This window comes from Cynara cardunculus (assembly GCF_001531365.2).
Source record: "Cynara cardunculus var. scolymus isolate 2C chromosome LG 13, CcrdV1, whole genome shotgun sequence".
NCBI classification, from domain to species: Eukaryota; Viridiplantae; Streptophyta; class Magnoliopsida; order Asterales; family Asteraceae; genus Cynara; species Cynara cardunculus.
The window spans coordinates 14803897-14823189 of record NC_037540.1 but is presented as its reverse complement, the minus strand read 5'-3'; the positions used below and the strand labels follow the sequence as shown (position 1 = coordinate 14823189).

The window sequence follows — 19293 nt, the reverse complement described above, 5'->3', positions numbered from 1 at the left end:
AAAACTCTTTATTACCGGTTTGACATCGGTATAAGTTGTTTATCCAAACACTCAAAAATGCTTATTACCGATGCCACAGCAGAATAAATTAATAATTTGTTTTTATAAGCAATCCCAAACACCCCTAAATGTATCTAATGTTTATATTTCGATTATATACTTCTTAATAATATTATTTAACCCCTTTATTCATTAGGTTTTTGTAACATCACCTTATTGCTTGTGGTTTTCCTCTATATGTTATTTTCTTCCCGCCCATTAACACTTGGTTTCTCAAACCCCAAAATTGCTTCCTGCCTGCTACTCTTTCTAACGCCGTGTCTTCCTCCTTCCTCCTTCCTCCTTTCTCTCTCACTGTGGAAGAAGGAAGAGCAAGAAATTTGAAGTTAACAGGAATGATTGGAAGATTAGGAGATGGACATCACCATATCACCACGATCATCAAGGACAGATTTCTAGGGTTTCTAATCTGGCAATCATTTCATTCAACACTCATCTACTTTATCTGCAAAACCCTTCTCTCCCGGTTAGCCCCTTCAGTCACCCTTCTCGCCGCCGTCTTTGCCTTCCTCTTCTTCCAACTCTCTCTCCTTCTGTTCTCCACTTCGCTCTACCTTGTATCCTCTCCTCAATTCATTCGCGGGGTTTCACCTTTCGAACTCCTCGTTGGCCTAGTTAAACTCATCTTCGTCTATGGAGGTCAGCCCTTGCCATACGATTTTAGACGGAGGGCCAAGGTTACTTTGAGCTTTGTACTCTTCCTAGCTTCCTCCGGGGTGTCTGCTTTTCTGTCTGTTGTTTGCCTTTCTGGGTCTCAGGTTTTTGGAGCAATAGGGCTCAGGGGTTTAGTTGTTGGCTTAATTTATGGATCGCATTATCTGTTTTCAAGGAGATGGGTTTTGGATTTCCCCATTATTCAGGTACGAAGCCTTTTCCAGTTTTCCTGATTTCATCCATAAAGTGAAGCGCGATGTATTTACTTTCTGTTGACTGGGTAAATAATATGTAGAACGCCCTACAGCATGGAACTTTACACTTTTTTTCTTGAAGTACCTTAAGTAGTAATCTTACATTTAAGCTGACGCCTTCAAAGTATTAGGGAGCTTTTGGATCAGCAATTTGTATCGGGTTTTAATTAGTTTTCCGCTAGTGTCTTCTATTGATGTTAGTATTGGTAAAACTTAAGCATGTCGAATAACTTACTGATGATTCATCTCATGATCCTTAGGGAGTCTGATATCATCAATTCATCATTACTCATCTGATCCCCCCATTAGGATAGTATATTGTGTTACAGCCTTAAGAAATAGATGTAGTTTGCACTCTCATTTGTTAATCCAACTTGAAAAGATCATTTTGTATGTAATATTGTTTTATTTGTTCAGGAGGTTTCTTTTTACTGATGTTTCATGTTCATGTTGACAGCGGCCTCTGTTCTTCAGTTACAAAATGGGCATCCTTAAGGCAATTGTAAAAGCCGTGAAGCTTTCAAGTGCTGGGTACCTAGTCTCATTAGTGCTGCCTATTTTTCTGGTTAATGAGCACAAAAGTGAGCGGGCAATGGGAGATCTCGTTGTTGAGCAGATCCTTTTTTATTTTGCATCTGGTGTGGTGTTCCTTTGTTGGGAACTAAATCGGCATTTGCTTCAGGTCTAATTACTTGAAGACATTTGTTTTTGTATTAATCTCCTTTTCATCTTTATCAGATGGTGGGGGGCGAAGTGAGTAATTCAAGACGTTCCCTTAATTTCTTGCTTGGTTTTATAGGTATTTCTTACAAAGAGGTATTTATTTGCCCCCCCAAAGGGATCAGCAGCGGCAGAAACAAACCCAAGCGATCATCTTCTCGCAGCGCTTGAGGAGACAACTCCAAGATCACTTCTACGACATCTTGCTTATCTCGACCTCTGCATGGTGAGTGAGAGTAATGTTGATACATGGCGTCGAGCTGCATTCTTTGAAGAAACTGGCGATACCTACAAAAAGGTGATTGCTGTATGCCTGAAACCATTGGAACAACTCACGTTGGATTTGAGTGAAGGTCTGAGAAGTTCTCCTGAGAAGTCATTCCAACTATCCCGTCAGTTACATTCGCCAACTGAGTCAAGCCTCCGAGAACCATTTTATGACTTTCAGGTGAATAAGAGTGACTAAATTGCTCTTTTACCATGATTTTTTTTTCCTGTCATGACTTCAATTTGAGGCCTATACGTAAATTGAGGTTATTGTAGCTTTTCATATACATATATATGTGTGTGTGTGTATATATACATATATATAATGTATTTGAAGTATATAATATTTATATACTATGAATACTAGGGCACACTTATCACCTTTGGTGAGGCTTGAACTCTTCACCTCAAGGGACAAGGGAGGCTAGGCTCTATTTGTGAGGCTGGGAACCCTTCACCTTCATCTGTAGAGAGAATTTATAGTTTACACTCATGCTCAATGGTATGGGTGCATTATTAACTTTTATTTTGGTTGGTTAGAATGTTGCATCTTTTATTTTGGTTGATGCAACTTGCAAGAACATAAGTTATTGTAAGAAAACAATGTTCTCTTTATCCCTCCAGCCTAGAAGGTTGTGTTTGTATAATTACCCCTTACACAAAAGACCATCCCATCTAGTTTTGGATAAAGGTATACTTGAGAATTTAGAGCATCTTAAGATTTTACATTCACCTTCCTGATGGTCACTCCCCGTATTTATAGTAAGCACAATGAATTTGAGGTAGATCTTTACATATCCACAAATACTTAACCGAACATGCTTTTTAGGTTACAGTTCCATACAAATATCATCTTGCTTTAATCTAAACATAAAACCATTTCATTCGAGACGCCAATTAGCAAGATAGCTTGCAATTTTAACATTCACTATATTACATTTCGATTCCTAATCCATCAACCAATTTTTACCTGGTCACTAAACAAAATTATATGATATTAGGTATTATACCTTTGATGTATTTACAATTAATTCTTAAGTCACAGTGTCACACATTCTTGAATATCTTTATTTCTGTTTTCTTTTTGAATTTTGATACTTCTAGTTGTTATTCTTATTTCTTATTACTCTATTGCCATATTCGTTTTGATCACAATCTCTGCAACAAAGTTGTTACCCGCCATGCCCTAATTAATTACCATAACTTGGAAGTGGAAAAACAGAAAGCACTACCACAATCTCTGAAAACACTATGGACTATGGAGGCGGTTGATACAACGACTATGAATACCATGTCAAGGATGCTACATGTGTAGCCGTGTAGGTAAAAGTATAAGGAAATACTAAAATAGATAACATTGTTTTAAGTAATGCATTTATAACAATAGAGGATCTAAGTAGTTATTGTGGTGCTAGACTGGAATCACAATGAGGTCCTTGATTTTCTATATTGGAAAAGTGGTGGTATAGCGACTTTTATCTATACTATATTATATAACATTTGACAAAAACTCTTGAAAACCATTTTTTATGCATAAAGTACTGTTTATTAATGCATATTACTTAAAACTCAAGATTGCAAGTAGATTGTGCGTAAGTACAACTTACTAAAGCTACATATCTGAATTCGTGTAACTAACTGCAGATAGATATAATCAAATACAAGATAAACATCTCATTTTAAATATAAAAATCTAAAATATAATTAGGATAATCATTGAATTCTAACAGAATACTTAATTATTATCTTTATAAATTTTATCATATTAAACCAAAAATAAATTATTTCATTCTTAAACTTAAATTAAATTATAATATAAAAATAAATTAAAGAAATTACATAAAAAATGAGAACTTTTAAATAGTTGATTTGATATTAACATTGATATTTTTTTTCAAAATTTTATGATATTTTCAAATTTATATTTTGTTCCAAAATAAAATCATTATTGGTTTCTTAAAAACACATAAAATCGTATTATAACATCGACAAAGACAAAGAATAAAATAGAACATTAAAATCGAGATGTATCTCGCTGCATTGCGCGAGTACCCTTCTAGTAATAAATAATATCTCTATATATGCGGTACTTAATATGTAATACATATCTAATAGTATAAAGTTTCAATGTTAAAACATAAATTTTGAAAGAAAGAGAGAGAAGAGAAGATGAGAGGACAAAAGAAGGAAATTTGATGTGCTAGATTCTTATATCAAATAGTTAATTGAACCCATATTTCACTAAAAGGCCAATAAGTATCAAATAAATTGAATTTTTTTAGCAGAAGACCCCAAAAGATATCGATTTACACCACTATCTCAAATCTATATCACGGTCAAATCACACTGTGCATAGCGTTATCGTGATTTTATGCTTTGATATTGAAATTTTGTAGCAATCGAGGACCTTGAATCGAGATATCACTATTATATAAGATTAAGAGTTGAGTAGTTATCACAATACATTGTAGTAATAATTAATCTAGTCTAGATTAAAAAAACGTGCTAGTCTTATTTCACGTCTTTATGGTCATTTTGTTCTACAAGTGTCGAGTTTATTGAGATCTTTAGTATAGTAAGTTAGTTACTTGGTTGACTTCTCAAATGTTTTTTAGGTGCATATACTATTGGAAATATGTTTTTGGATAAGAACAAGCAAACATCTTGCTAGTTACACCAAAAGATCACACCAAAAACAAAACATCGTGATAAATCGATGCATCTTGAAAGCGCTCATCTTGATAAACAATATCTTGTAAAGGGTGCAATAATGTTTTTTTCTTTAACCAAGGTGCAAATAATGTTTTAAAAAGCTAATTAAGTGGCCATCTAGACATTAGTGATTACAACCAAATTTGGATCTAAGGGGTTTATGAAACAATTGGAGAAATAAAAAACTAATGTAAAACTGACAATTGATTGGTGTTTAAGCCAATTAGGAAGTTGGGACCAATCTTTGGAAAAAGGTGAATCTCAATTAGAAAGTGGAAATCGTAACGTGTTGTTTGCTGTGCAAAGAGTCGATCACAACTCTCTAGTCTTGTTGGTTTTCATTTTTTCATGTTGTTTGTGGTATCTTCTCTACATGATCTTTCATGTGTGATGTGATTACCTTTTCTCTTTGTTGTATGCATGTTTCTTCGTGGCTTTCTGTACTTGATTGTGTCATTTATTTGTGAGAGGTGAGAGTAACATACGGTACAACTGTATCTAAACTTTTCCTCCACGTGATATTACCTCGTGTTGAGAGGTGATATTATATTCAAAGCTGTGTAGCTGTTCTCAACTTCTCTATGGTAATTTTTTTTGTATTGTAAATTTGCAAGAGTAGGTATTTTTTTGAACTAACATGATTTATTTGTTTACCTTTTTGATAATCTGGTCTTAAATTTATTTTATTAAGAATATTATTTTTATACGTAAGAGGCTTACATACTTTTGCTGTTCTATATATGTATGCGGTATATATATATATATATATATATTAAAATAGGATGCTTCATGCTTGTACTTAACAATCCACTTAATCAATTAAGCGTTAGGCCCTTGATCAACTGTCTAGTTCTGCCTAGTGTTTCTAGAACCCTGTGGACAAACAAACTATGGCTTATTGTATGTGTGGATGAGATTTATAGGGGAAAATTGAACATGCTGAGTCAAATCCCCATAATTTACGTGTCTATACTAAGAGGAAGAGGTGAAATGCAATTGTTACAGAGACATGCCATGGAGAGGGGGGCTAAACAATATGGAATGATTGTGTTACAGTAGATAGATACTTGAAAGTTGAATTAGAGGGACGACTTATATGGAACCACTAAACGAGTAGGCGCAATGATGATGGGAAAAAGGCGTCAATTAACACACGTCCATTCTTGCTTGTTTTAGCTAGGTTGAAAGTCGAGATCTACTCCTGATTAGTCTATTATTTGTTTATTTTCGTTTTACTGCTTTCGCTAAAAGACTGACTCGAGTGGTACCCTCTATTATATTGTTGTTATGTGTTGCTCTAATTTTTTTTGTTTTACCATATAACTCTTTTATGCTAAAAAGGAAAGTGGATTCTAGGGTTGAACAGAGAAAATGGTGGCCAAATTTGAGCTGATACTTGGAATATAAGCTAGACATGTATAAGGTAGCGACTAAGGTTTTGTTGGCTACTAGTCAAGAGATGTTTGTGAGAGTTGTTAAACCGTAGTTGCATTGAACAATAACGATCGCAATGGTGTTCCTTTTGCCAATCCTATTGTAGTGATAATCGCTATGGATGTATTTCTCTTGCCCTTGGGAAAAAGTTGAGCTGGCATTTTTCGGGGAGTGTGCTAGTGGTTGGCTTGTTCATGCATAACAGCTCTTTGAGATGCATTCAATTATAGAAGATTGAAAATGTTATATGCTGTGGTTGTTAGTATGGTACATGTGCAGGCGTTGTCAACACATTCCTACTATGATTTGTAAGCAATGTACTGTGGAACTTATTTAATGCCTCAACAAACACCTATGGAGGAATTTCTTGGAGTGTCTCATAGTTGCATCTACCAAGGATGAATCATGGCTCTCTTCATTGAATTAAGAGCATAAGTGGAAACACCACCGAAGATCATTATTTGGGCTACTTGCTAAACAGTTGCAAGGACCTATTACGGCTGTATCTGTGAGCATGACACTGTTCACCTATCCTATATTCAAGCTAACATGAAACATTGAAGTACGTTTTTGTGTGATGGGGCTACTTTGGATGACAAACAATTCCAAAACAAATCAATTGCTTCTCAGATGCGTTTCTTAGAGGAACTTGGCCTCATTTTATGCCTCAAAGGAGTTCAAAGTTTCTAGCTTAAAAAATTTAGTAGCATGCTCAACAAATTGTGCAATCTATTGACATCAAATCTCATGTTGAATCACACATCTCCACCAATTTGGAACCCCACATTTTCTTTGGCAATCACTAGTGTCCTGTTAGAATTTTGCATGGGAACCGATGTGGTTAGTCATCATTGGTACTTATTGCTTTGAAAGGAAGGCCTTTGTTTTTGCTTTTGTGAACCCTAACCCGTTTGCTCGATTGTCTCAAAAACGATTGTGGACAATAATGGTCGAGGAAGCCACTTTTGATAACACTGTAAGAATTTGTCGAGCATTAATCCCAAGCTTAATTGTCTTAGGAGCATTATTTTATATGTGTCCCTAAACAATATTGGGGAAAAACTGTTTTACCCGCTAGTCGTGTGATCAATAGACTTCCAACAAGAGTCCTAGAGTTACAAAACCGTATTGATGTTCGCCAAGCTTCCCTCGGAGCTTTAGGGCATCAAGTAATCTTACTTCCAGAAAATTTGGAAGTGTTGCCTTTTTCCGCAGTCACTCTCAAAATAGGGGAAACTTGATCCATGTGCTCTTTAATGTGTTTCCATCGGATATTTGGATGTTCTTCAAAACAAAAATGGTACACTTATTACCATCCACCTATGAAGAAATTATTTATTTCACTTTTGTAATTCTTATCTTAGGGGGGACACCTTAAGTGAAGATAGATTTTGACTTTATTGATGAATCTTCCCCTCCATCTTCTGTCGAGGCCCTGCCACCTTCTTTTGTCGAGGTTGTTCCTTGTTGAGTCAACACAATAACCATCTGCAAGCTCTCCCTGTATGGTATAAGGTAAGGAAAAATAAGATAATGTCGTTTCATTGCAAAATTTCATGAAGAAAAGACCATTTTCTCAACTTATGCACTTGATCTCTTGTTCAAGCTACTCTTTTAACAAACTTGAGTATTACACCACCATCGGATCATGAAGTGACCTACGAGTGAATCTGGACAAACAAGCAATGTAGATCTACCCAAGGTTTTAAAGAACGGATTCGAGCCTCGAGGCGTTTCCTCTTAGTACGTGAGGCGTAAGTCCCAAAAAATAGAACAACAAAATTCATAAATCCATAACACTTAACAAAAAACATAATTTTATATTCCCATACCAAATAAGCAACTATTAAGCCTATAATTCAATGAAATTATTTGTTATTACTTACAAGTCTTAAAAACATCAACCAAACTAATTAGTTCTAGTCACAAGATCATGAAAGGTGATCAATTTGAAAAGCACCACAGTCATGTCTATAATCATGATCATCATCTTCATCATCTTTCTTTTCTGAGTCGAGTTGAGTACTTTTGCCCTTTTCTGAATTTGAACCCTCCCCTTCATCCCTAATTGTCTTGTCGTTGTTTGTTTCATCATTTGGATTGCCTGTCCATTCATCATCCGATGAATTATTTTCAACAATTAATTGATTTCATCTCTTTTTGCGTTTGAGAAATTGATTTTTCAACTTCTTGTTGTACATAATTCATTCTCTCGTGGTTAGGCAATTTCTTCTTTTCGTGTGGACTTGATTGAACGTATTTTAGTTACGTTCACATGTAGAAGCAGAACAAAGAACTTTCATCGCAAACAACCGTAGCTCCAACCCTTAACTCCAAAAGTATCCCATCATTGAACTCTATGTTTCAATAAAAAAAAGAAAAATAGTGAATAATATATACAAAAAATAGATTTCTATAAATAAAAGTTTTTAAAGTACGAGTGTTTACTCGGTGGGCATGTTATGTAACCTGACAAAGTTGCTCTATACCCAAACAATCCGTGTTTGTGTTTATTCACATTAGGTTGACTTCCAATCTTCTTATATGTAACATCATCTTTAATGCGCTTCTTCATATAATTGAACAATCCCTTCGTAATCTGTGAATAGTTAGAAGTATTAGGAGTGCATCTACATCGAGGATTCAAAAAGTATCCCGTTGCATGCAAATCATGGTGTAATTGATGCTCCCATTTTGAATGGATGATGTCCCAAATCTCTTTACAAGAAGGCACATCAACATCCAAATTCTTTGTAATTTTTAATTAAGGAAATGATTAAATTGCAAAGAAACAATACTCTCTTAATTAGTGGATGGTTTGAAGTATCAGGAGTCCAGCTAAATTAAGTATTCAGAAAGTATCCCATTGCATGCAAATCATGATGCAACTGATGCTCCCACTTTGAATGGATGATGTCCTAAATCTTCTTATTAGAAGCACACCATCATCCAAATTCTAGACAATTTTTAATCAATGAATTGATTAAATTGCAAAGGCAAAAATTACAAAGATACATAAGTTGCAATAGGAAAAAATTGCAAAGAATTTGGATGATGACGTGTCTTTTTATAAGGGGATTTGGGGCATCATCTATTCAAAGTGGGAGTATCAGTTGCGTCGTGATTTGCATGCAACGAGATACTTTTTGAATCCTTGACTAGATGCACTCCGAGTACTTCTAACCATCCACAGATTAGCAGGGGATTGTTCAATTGTATGAACGAACTCGTTAAAGATGATGCGCGAGTATATGAAGATTGAAAGTCAACTCGATGCATACAAACACAAACACATATTGTTTGGATATGGAGCAGTTTTTGTCAAGTTATATGACACGCCCAGCGGGTAAATACTCGTACTTTTAACACTTCTATTTATAGAATTTTAGTTTTGTACGTATTCACTATTATTCTTTTTTTTTTATTGAAACATATAGATCAATGGTGGGATACTTCTAGAGTTGAGATGTCGAAGCTAAGGTCGTTTGTTATGAAAGTTCTTGGGCTTACTTGTTCTGCTTCTGCATGTGAATGTTACTTGGGTACGTTCAATCAAGTCCACACAAAAAGAAGAAAACGCCTAACCATTGATTGAATGAAAGCTTGGTGTACATTATGTACAACAAGAAGTTGAAACATCAATTTCTCAAGAGGAGGCACGAAAAGAGGAAGAAGATCCATAATTGTTGAAAACCTCTCATCGGATTATGAATAATGGCTAGCTAATTCAAATGATGAAGCAACAATGAGGAGACGATTAGGGATGAAGAGGAGGGTTCAAATTCAAGAAAGAGGAAAAGTATTCAAGTCGACTCGGATATGAAGGTTATGACAGTGATGATTTTCAAATTGATCACAATTCATGATCTTGTGACTTGAACTGATTAGTTTCGTTGATATTTTTAAGACTTGTAAGTTATAACAAGTAGTTTTATTGAATTATGGGCTTTATAGTTTGCTTATTTGGTATGGAAATATGAAGTTATAAGAGAATAAACATGGGAATTGATAAGAGTTGCCGAAGGGGAAGAAAATGGTAGGTGGAAATGGGTTTTTGCTGTAAGGTGCAAGTTATATGGCTTAGTAGTAAAATGCATAGCAAGGTTGGTGGCCATAGGGCACACCTAGACATACGGTATTTTTACATGGAGACCTTTGCTTTTGTTGGAAAGATGAATACCGTACATATGTTGTTGTCATTGGCAACTAACCTTGGGTGGGACTTGCCGTAGTTTGATGTAAAGGTTGGTGGTCAAAGGGCACACCCAAACATGCGGTATTTTTACATGGAGACCTTTGCTTTTGCTGGAAAGATGAATACTGTACGTAATTTGTTGTCATTGGCAACTAACCTTGGGTGGGACTCGCCATATTTTGATGTAAAGAATGCATCCTTTCATAGTGACCTTGAAGAAGAAATTTTATATGAAGGTCCCACCTAGTTTTGAGTCGAAATAAGTAATGGTGTGCAAGTTAAAGAAAACACTCTATGGACACAAGGAGTCACCACGAGTCCTGGTTTGGGAGATTCACTAACGGGGTGAGTGTCTACTCTTGGGTATGAGCAAAGTCAAGGAGATCACACTTTGTTAACGAGACTCTCCGATTCCCGTAAAGCGACAAGATTGTTAGTTTATGTTGATGATATTAACATGTAATGATGTAGAAGAAATATACAATTTAAAGCAATGTCTCTTTAAGGATCTAACAGCAAAGAACTAGGAGAATTAAAGTATTTTTTACGAAGTAGCACATTCAAAGCAAGGAATTTTCCAGACATGTGCTCTATTTGTTGCAAGAAACAGGGACGATGGGCTGTAAACAGTGGTACTTTTACTGAGAGTTTAATCAGAGTCTTTGTGATGCCTCATATGATCTAAGGGTGGATAGAGGGTTCTACCAAAGACTTGTTGGAAGATTTATTTAAGACATACAAGACCGGGCATTGCTTCTGTGGTAAGTGTGATCATTTAGTTCATGTACAACCCTAAGGAAATGCATATTAAGGCGGTACATAGAATACCGAGTATCTAAAGAGTAGCAATGGGAAAGGGACCTTTAAGAAAAGGGGGAAAGCTTGACTATAGAAGTGTATACTGATGCTGATTATGGTGGCTTGCTTGTGAATAAGAGATCAATCACCCATTATTGTATTCTGGGTGGAAACCTTGTAACGTGGAGGAGTAAGAAGTAGAATGTGGTGTCAAGATCAAGTGCAAAATATGAGTTTAGGGCAATGGCCTAGGGAGTATGTAAATTATTATGGTTAAAGATAGTTCTTGAGGATTTGAAGATGATGGCGAAAGGTCCGATGAGATTATAATGTGACAAGTCAACCATCAATATTGCTCATAGCCTTGTACAACATGATTGAACACATTGAAATCGATTGACATTTTATCGAAGAAAAACTTGTTAGTCATCTTATTTGCACCCAGTTCGTCCTATGAAGGATCAAGCAGCCGAAGTACTCACTGTGAAGTACGATGTTTCAAGAAATAATTTGTATATTTGAATGGAAGACATCCATTCACTAGCTTGGGAGTATATATGTATATGTGTATATATATATATATATATATATATATATATATCCCGTTGTAAGCCAAAGAGAATAATTGAATTATTCTTACTTTGAGAGTTCACGTCACAAACTACAATGGCACCTTATTTCTTTGCTTCGTCCTTATGATTCTTCTTTTATATCCAATGTAGATTTTTAATTCTAGGTAGGTTGGTTGGCTTACCTAAGTTCAAGCTCTAGTCAACTAATTAATATGAAGTTTGATTTGATACGTAGAATGTAGATTGTTTTTTTTGGTATGATGCCAAACATCTTAGGCATGGATTGGGAGATCCTATGCTTTGCAAAGTGATTCCTCAAAATGCCAGTTTGCTAGGACACTGTTCAAGCTCATATAAAGAATGTCCAAGATGATAAATTTTGGAGCTGCCTCATGAACCAGAAAACCAGTCTAAACGGTTGTATACCTCATCAAGATAGCTATTAACAAATTGATTATTGATATGTCATGGACAAAGAGGCTAATGATTAAGAACGATGTGGTAATACGAATGTGAACAAAGTCATTTTGGGATAGGAGAAATTATATCCTCATAATCAAGATCATAGGCCACATAAGAACATCATCTATCAATGGGGTTTTTAGGTGGTGAAGAGAACTGTTGTGATGCAAGTTGAGTTTAAAAATTGATGTATGCAGCACTTCCCTTTTTGAAGATATTGAACCCAAATTCAAGAAGTGTGGCTTTCTTCTATTTGATAGTATTATACTATCCTGGATGCCAAGGTATCTTTCAGATGATCTTGGGGATAAAATGCCTCACAATAGCTGAGGTGAATGTACAATATTCGAGTAAATGGTTTGAACAGCTATATATATCATGTGGATAGGATGTTTAGTGCATGCATGGCAATGGAAGTAATGGTTGGAGGGTAAAATGTACGTGAGAGGACACAAAGTAGTATCAGGAACTTGTTTGGCCACATGATTCAGAATATAGCCAATTATTTGGGGGAACTAGAAGGCTATGAAATATTATAGATGGGATAAACTGCTTAGGTAAGGGTAAAGATATGGTATGAACCACAAAAGGAACTACTTGATATGTATTATACACATGGAGTACCAAGATGGTTGTTGCAGATGATATTTGTGTAGGATGCTGGCTTGATTTTTCAAGATATCCCCTTGTAGATAAGATAATCCATAGGGAGAAAGAGAGATGGATCTTTGACTTGCTAAGACTAACATTAGAGGAAGTCAAACATCTTTTGATGGTAGGATTGTAATGATAGTAATCCAAGAGTATCAAAACAGATATGGAATATAGTTTGTAAACAGATTTGCCTCATGTAATGGACAAATAGAACACATAAATAAACACAAGTTGAGAACAAGATAATATACTTCTTTTACACACTTATTTAACTAAATGACTAGTTTCATTCTCTATTTATGCAATTACTCAAAAAGATTGAAAGGCTTCCTTCAAGTTAAGAAAATTCGATAATTGAAACCAAGTAGAAAAAAGTAGATTATTCTCTGTTTATGTTCTGAAATGCTTAGTTCAACAATTAGTTGCTAAATGAAAGGTGGGGATGTTAAACTCCTATTAAAGTTCCTAACTAATCGAAGTGGTGTTTGTGTGTGTGTTTGGGGGGGGGGGTTGCTTATTAGTTGCTGACTGCTTAAATGGCCCTAGGCGGGTATCCTTTTTAGCTCTATTACCATGAAACTATGTATGGTTTAAAAATAATTTTCTGGATAGAGATGGCTTAAAAAGTTGTTTATTAGTAAGGAGAGACCTTTAGCATATATAGGCCGTTTGTGGGCTCATGAACATGAACACATAAAATATACATGTGATACGTACCCCTAGTATTATAATCTATCCTTTTATTGCAATCAAATCCCCCAATCTTTAATCTTTGATACATACCGACTTTTAAACAATTCGAATTGTTTAGTGATTACAAGCTCTAAAAGTTGATGCATATAAAAATCAGTTTACAGCCTCATTCCAAATAGAAAACACATGTTAACATACTCATGTAATCAAATTTCAAAAGTCCTATTTCCGCCGGTGGTTTGTCACCCCTGTCCGGTATTATTTCGGATCCCTCATCAAGACGGCATTGATTGAATGGGTACTTCGTGAGACCCAAAGGGCTGGGCAGTCGAGAGCTGCTGTTTTACCTTTGCCGAACTTATTCCAAGAGAGCTCAGATCGAATCGATATTGCTATCCAAGCGCTAAAGGTCAACCCTTATCTCATTGATCTCCCTTCGGTCATCAATCCCATAATTTTTAATTAAAGAGAGTACCTTGGAATTGAAATTAACTTCCCCCCTACCCAATCTACAGGGTGACCCCATGTCATGGTATTACCGCCTTAATGATTTATATTCTATCAAACCTTGTTTTAACCGCAAAAGACATGTTCTAGCTTCTTGATGGTAAAATCGTCGGTGAACCATATTTACTTTAAGTTTTAGTGAATTACATGAACCATAACGTAAAATCACATAGTTAACATGTATGAGGCATGTTTCTAGTTCTAAAGTCCAAGTAGAAACCATGGAAAAACACTGAATTTTAGTATGTATCGCCGGTTAAGACGACCAAAGTCAAAACACATAATCACCTGCTGCTTTGACTACTAAAAACTGCAGAAATCAACTTTTTTTGGTTTCAACTTCAGCTCCTACTCTTGCTTAGTTTGTATGTATGTATTTTCTGCTGGAGGTTGTAGTAAATTGAGCCAAAAACAAGAATGAGGCTCCTATTTATACCGAAGGTTGAGGAACTTGGAACTAGGTTAGCCGCCTCCCATGCACTACATGCCACCATAGAACACCTCAACCTGCTACTGACATCCCCTTTTTTTGTCTTTAGTACTAAAGATAACTATTTTACAGTCCCTTCTTCATTATTCTCTTATTATTTAACAAACCCTTCTTTTATTATTTAACAGCAGCCCCTTTTCCTGTGTATAATTTTCTTTTAAAATCAGGCTGTTACATTTCACACGCCTATCTCACTTTGGCCCATCCAGTCGTGTCTTTCCTTCGACGAATTTCAGCTATGACCAATGTGCACCAAACACACCTATTGCTAGGTGGGCAGCTTTGGTGCTTGTTCTGAAGGTCTTATCAAGTGGGTTTTTAAGCTTGGCACTCTTTCTATTTTACCTTAACACCATGATATAAAAGGACCAGCACTTGTTAACAAGAACCAAAGGAAGAACAATTAAAAGAACAAAATGAACTGTTGCATGAATTCTGTCATTGTTTTATAGATGTATGGTACAGCAGTTCCACATTTTACTAGACCTCATGAATATTGTGACACATTAAATTACCATCACTTTCCTTCCAATTTCATTTTCCGCTCTTTGGTTAACTAATGGCACGTAACAGGTATGCGCATGGTGTGCTCGGATTGCATCTTCACTTACTGTCCGTTCCCACAAAGAAGATCGTTTCGGGGTTGCCCAACTCTCTGGTAGCAATGCTGCAACCATCTCCACCCTTCTGGCTTGCTTATTAGCGGTCGAAACTTTAATGGGGAAGAAGACTAACCTCCAATCATCAACCCAATATTTAACGGGTCCTGCCAATATCAAATGGGCGGCATTGAGCCCGGCAAGGAGAGATGCAATGACAACAAATGGCATGACAGCAAATAAGAAAGATGGCCCTCATTACTCAAAAGCATATTCCATGGCTGACATTCTTAGGACCTCAATCTACCAAGTTGTGTCCAATTTCCATCAAGAAATGGTTAGCAGTTCTAAAGCTGGATTGCTTGAGAAGGACTGGATCGTTGCAGGTAAACCGCTGTATGAAAACCATGAGCTTCTTGTGCAGAAGCTACGGCTGTTTCTTGAATTTCAAGCTAACTAGTGGCACCACCTCCTTGCTAGCGGCACCACCACCCCGTCCGAGTGAAGAGATCAGTTCTGTTGAAGAAGTGTTGGGGAACTAATGATGTGAATTACATTCTGCCTTTCAGTTTGTCTTTTGCAACCATTGTAATGTACAAACATATGATGTTGAAGACGCTCAAAACAAAAGCAATTGAATTCGTCATCTCTGGGTTTTTTTTTTCCGTTTTCCTTTTTCCTCTTAAAATCATTTCCTTGAGGCTATGCAGTTTCATGATCATTCCTATATTTTTGATTTTTTTATTTAATCAAATTATCTACAAAAATGGTTGGTGGAACATAGATCAAATATATATATGGGTTTAAGTAATCTCCCAAAACCCAATTCGTTTCCGATCCCTTTCTCCCTTTGGGTCTCTCGGTCTCTCACCACCTCACCCGTTCGGCTCTCTCCCTGTGTCGCCGACTATCTCTCTCGTTCGGCCCCTCGACCCGAATACCACCACTTGCCGACCGCCACTAACCGAAGACAACACAACCCACAGACCGACCCTCTCATATCCCTCCCTCGCCGACTTCCCTCTGCCACCGACCATCTCTCTCGTTCGGCCCCTCGACCCGAATACCACCACTTGCCGACCGCCACTAACCGAACACAACACATACCCACGGACCGACCCTCTCACCTCCCTCCCTCGCCGACTCTCACTCACCCCAAATCCACCCGATTCTCCTTGTTTGGTGTTCCCCCAACTCCCACTCAGAAACCCTCTCTCACCTTTACACCGACCTCTCTCTACGTTGCACACACCGATTTTAAAATCGGTTCCTTTCTTACTTTCGGTGAGCCCTCCCTCACACCGATCCATCCCTAGCGAATCGACGCCCTCCTTCGTCCCATCTAACCTCGTCGCTACCCATCGGAAAGGCATGGAAGTGAAAGGGGGAAAGAGGGAAAGGGCAAAAGGGGAACAAAATGGTTTACTACAGGGTAGAGTACAAAAGACATCACTATCCTAGCTGAGCGATTTAGCCCATGGCTGGCCGAATAAGCCCATATCAAACAGCTGGATATGACTGTGCGAATAAGCCATATCCTTTATACAGTTCATTAAGCTCCTACCGGACAGCCCCTCAATCACATATCCTTATAGGTGGGGGTATAAATATAATTTATTAAAAATAAACATGATTTAAAGCTTTTCATTGAAATTCTCGGTTATTATTCTAACATACTTTTCACTGAATACATAGAATTGTTGATGGATAGCAACAAAATTTGATTCCAACCATGGTATAAATTTTAAAAACAGTTATTCAAAATAAGATAATCTTATGAGACAAACCCTATTAATCGATACATAGGCATCAATCCATATTTTTATACACTTCACTTTGTTCAAATCTTTCATCTCTTCATCAATGTGGGACAACCAAAACTCAACCACAATTCATCATTTGAGAATACTCAATTCTCACTGTGCCACCTCATCACCCCAACGTTTTGCTTTTTAATTCTTTTGATGCCACCTCATCACCCCAAGGTTTTACTTATATATATATATAATTCTTAAAATAAAAATTTATGTTTTAAAGATTTTGAAGTTTCATTATCCATTTGAAATTTTTTTGAAGAATCTATTGGAGATGCTCTAAGGGTTTAAGTTATTGACGAAGCTACCATTTCTTCTAATCATTGATCATATTCACTTTTGTTCTCCCATATTTCTATTCCTGTTTTCTCTCTGGTAGTTTATTTATTTATTTTGAAACCCTTCTTATTGGATGATCATGAAATTTGCCAAAAATCGAAATTCTTGATCAATAGAGGAACGATATCACCATTTTTCCTTTTTTGTTTTTGCAAATTTTCGATTTACAAAAAATTCAAATAGATCCCGACAAATAGTAACATACTAAACTTAAACATAATAAGATGCTCTACATAATTAATCAAGGTACCAAGAAGGACTTCATGTATTTAGCCCCCTCATACTTATCCCACTAACAATAAGGTGACTAGATGAATGAAGACAATGAATCCCAGGGGGTGCCTAGGCTCCTTCTGGTCACCGTCACCGATCATCATATGTATGGCTGTAAACAAACCGAACAATTACGAATACAAGCTTGTTCATGTAAGCTTTTAATGAGCTATGCGAACTTAATAATTTTCAAAACTGAGTTGATATCAAACATTAAAAAATAATCTCGTTTAACTTGATGAACTGAAAAACAAGTTAACCGAATTTCGAGTTCGACCCCATAGATGAGCTTATATAGTTTGAATTTTATCTATTATTTTTTCAAGCCGAAACTCAAACTATTTGCTATCGACTTGGGTCGTTTCGACCCCTTCGGTTAGAAGGCTCGTGTTCCGCCTCTGCATGTTCGTTCGTTTAACTTAACCGAACAAACAAAATGAACACGAATGGTAAACAAATGAAAATCATTGCGTCCGTGTTCGTTTATGTTCGTTCGTTAACATGTTAAATAAACGAACATAAACGAACGAGCTAAACGAACATAAAAGAACAGGTCTAAAGGAACATAAACGAATAGACTTAAACGAACATAAACAAACGAATACCACTACTTGTCATTCAATTAACTATTACACATCAATCTATCTATCTATCTATCTATCTATCTATCTATCTATCTATATATATATATATATATATATATATATATAAATTAATTAATTAAAGGAAGAACCAAAAAGTTGATCAATGAGAAATTTTCTATCATATTTATCTTTTTTCTTATTATTTTGATTTATTTTTAATATATAATCAACACATTAATTGTTAACCATTTCATTTTTCTATTTTTTTAAACTCTATTTTAATTATTCTATAAAGAAAATTTGAATCCACAAATATATAAAATTATATATAATTTTATTTATATCAATACATGCATATTTTTAGTTACATGACAATTGAAAAAATAATAATCAAAATCAATCGGGGTGTGTGTGTGTGTATATATATATATATATATATATATATATATATATATGAGCGATCAAATGCAAGCCATCCATATTTGTACAAACCGTGCAAACCATTCTCATCCATCGATTTCATTGTTTAATCTTATGAATTTTTTTTATGAAATTGTTTCATATTTTACCTTTTTTATGAAGTTGTTTCATATATGGTTATGAAATTGTTTTATATAATACATATGAAATTTTAATAAAACTATTTCATGTATTTCTCTAAAATTAATATAATGAAGATGATAATATCCATCATTAACACCTTTCACAATAAAAATGATTAATCACTCTCTCATAATTACAAAAAAAATAATAAAATGAAAAAAATTATGATTAGTTGAATGAGATTTGTACAGTTTGTACAAATAACGTGGCTTCAAAGTAAACCTCCTATACATATATATATTTTTTCATTTGATCGTTCCTCTACACACACACACACACACACACACATATATATATATATATATATATATATATATATATATGGTGTGTTTGGTATGCAGACTGGGTGGGACGAGACGTAACATAAATAAGGAGTCTCATGTTTGGTGTGTCATGAGACAAAAATGAGATGGCAGAACATGAGACAAAAGTAAAATTGAGTGAGACTATTCTTGAGTTTTTTTGTTCCACCAAAAAAGGTAGAACAACATGAGACTAAATTTGAGATTACAATATTGCCCTTATTATTTGATATCAAAATACAAACCTAATTTAATTGCATCATCTTTCTTCTCTTCCACAACCTCCATTCTCGATTCCAGCCTCCAT

The 19293-nt window shown here is 35.6% G+C and overlaps 1 protein-coding gene across 1 annotated transcript; it reads left to right on the top strand.

Moving 5' to 3' along the window:
* The first annotated feature begins 273 nt into the window (after positions 1–273).
* On the top strand, positions 274–15716 carry LOC112524672. The gene is made up of 4 exons (XM_025134606.1): positions 274–920; positions 1426–1650; positions 1768–2136; positions 15046–15716. Exons 1-4 carry the CDS (start codon positions 396–398, stop codon positions 15529–15531), a joined length of 1605 nt encoding a protein of 534 aa, XP_024990374.1. The 5' UTR covers positions 274–395; the 3' UTR covers positions 15532–15716.
* The last annotated feature ends 3577 nt before the right edge of the window (positions 15717–19293 follow it).

Excerpts from the sequence above, each read along its gene's own strand:
- LOC112524672 (XM_025134606.1), top strand. The coding sequence starts at position 396 with ATGATTGGAAGATTAGGAGATGGACATCACCATATCACCACGATCATC. Across the intron at positions 921-1,425 it reads TGGATTTCCCCATTATTCAG|CGGCCTCTGTTCTTCAGTTA; the intron begins GTACGAAGCCTT and ends TCATGTTGACAG. Across the intron at positions 2,137-15,045 it reads AACCATTTTATGACTTTCAG|GTATGCGCATGGTGTGCTCG; the intron begins GTGAATAAGAGT and ends GGCACGTAACAG.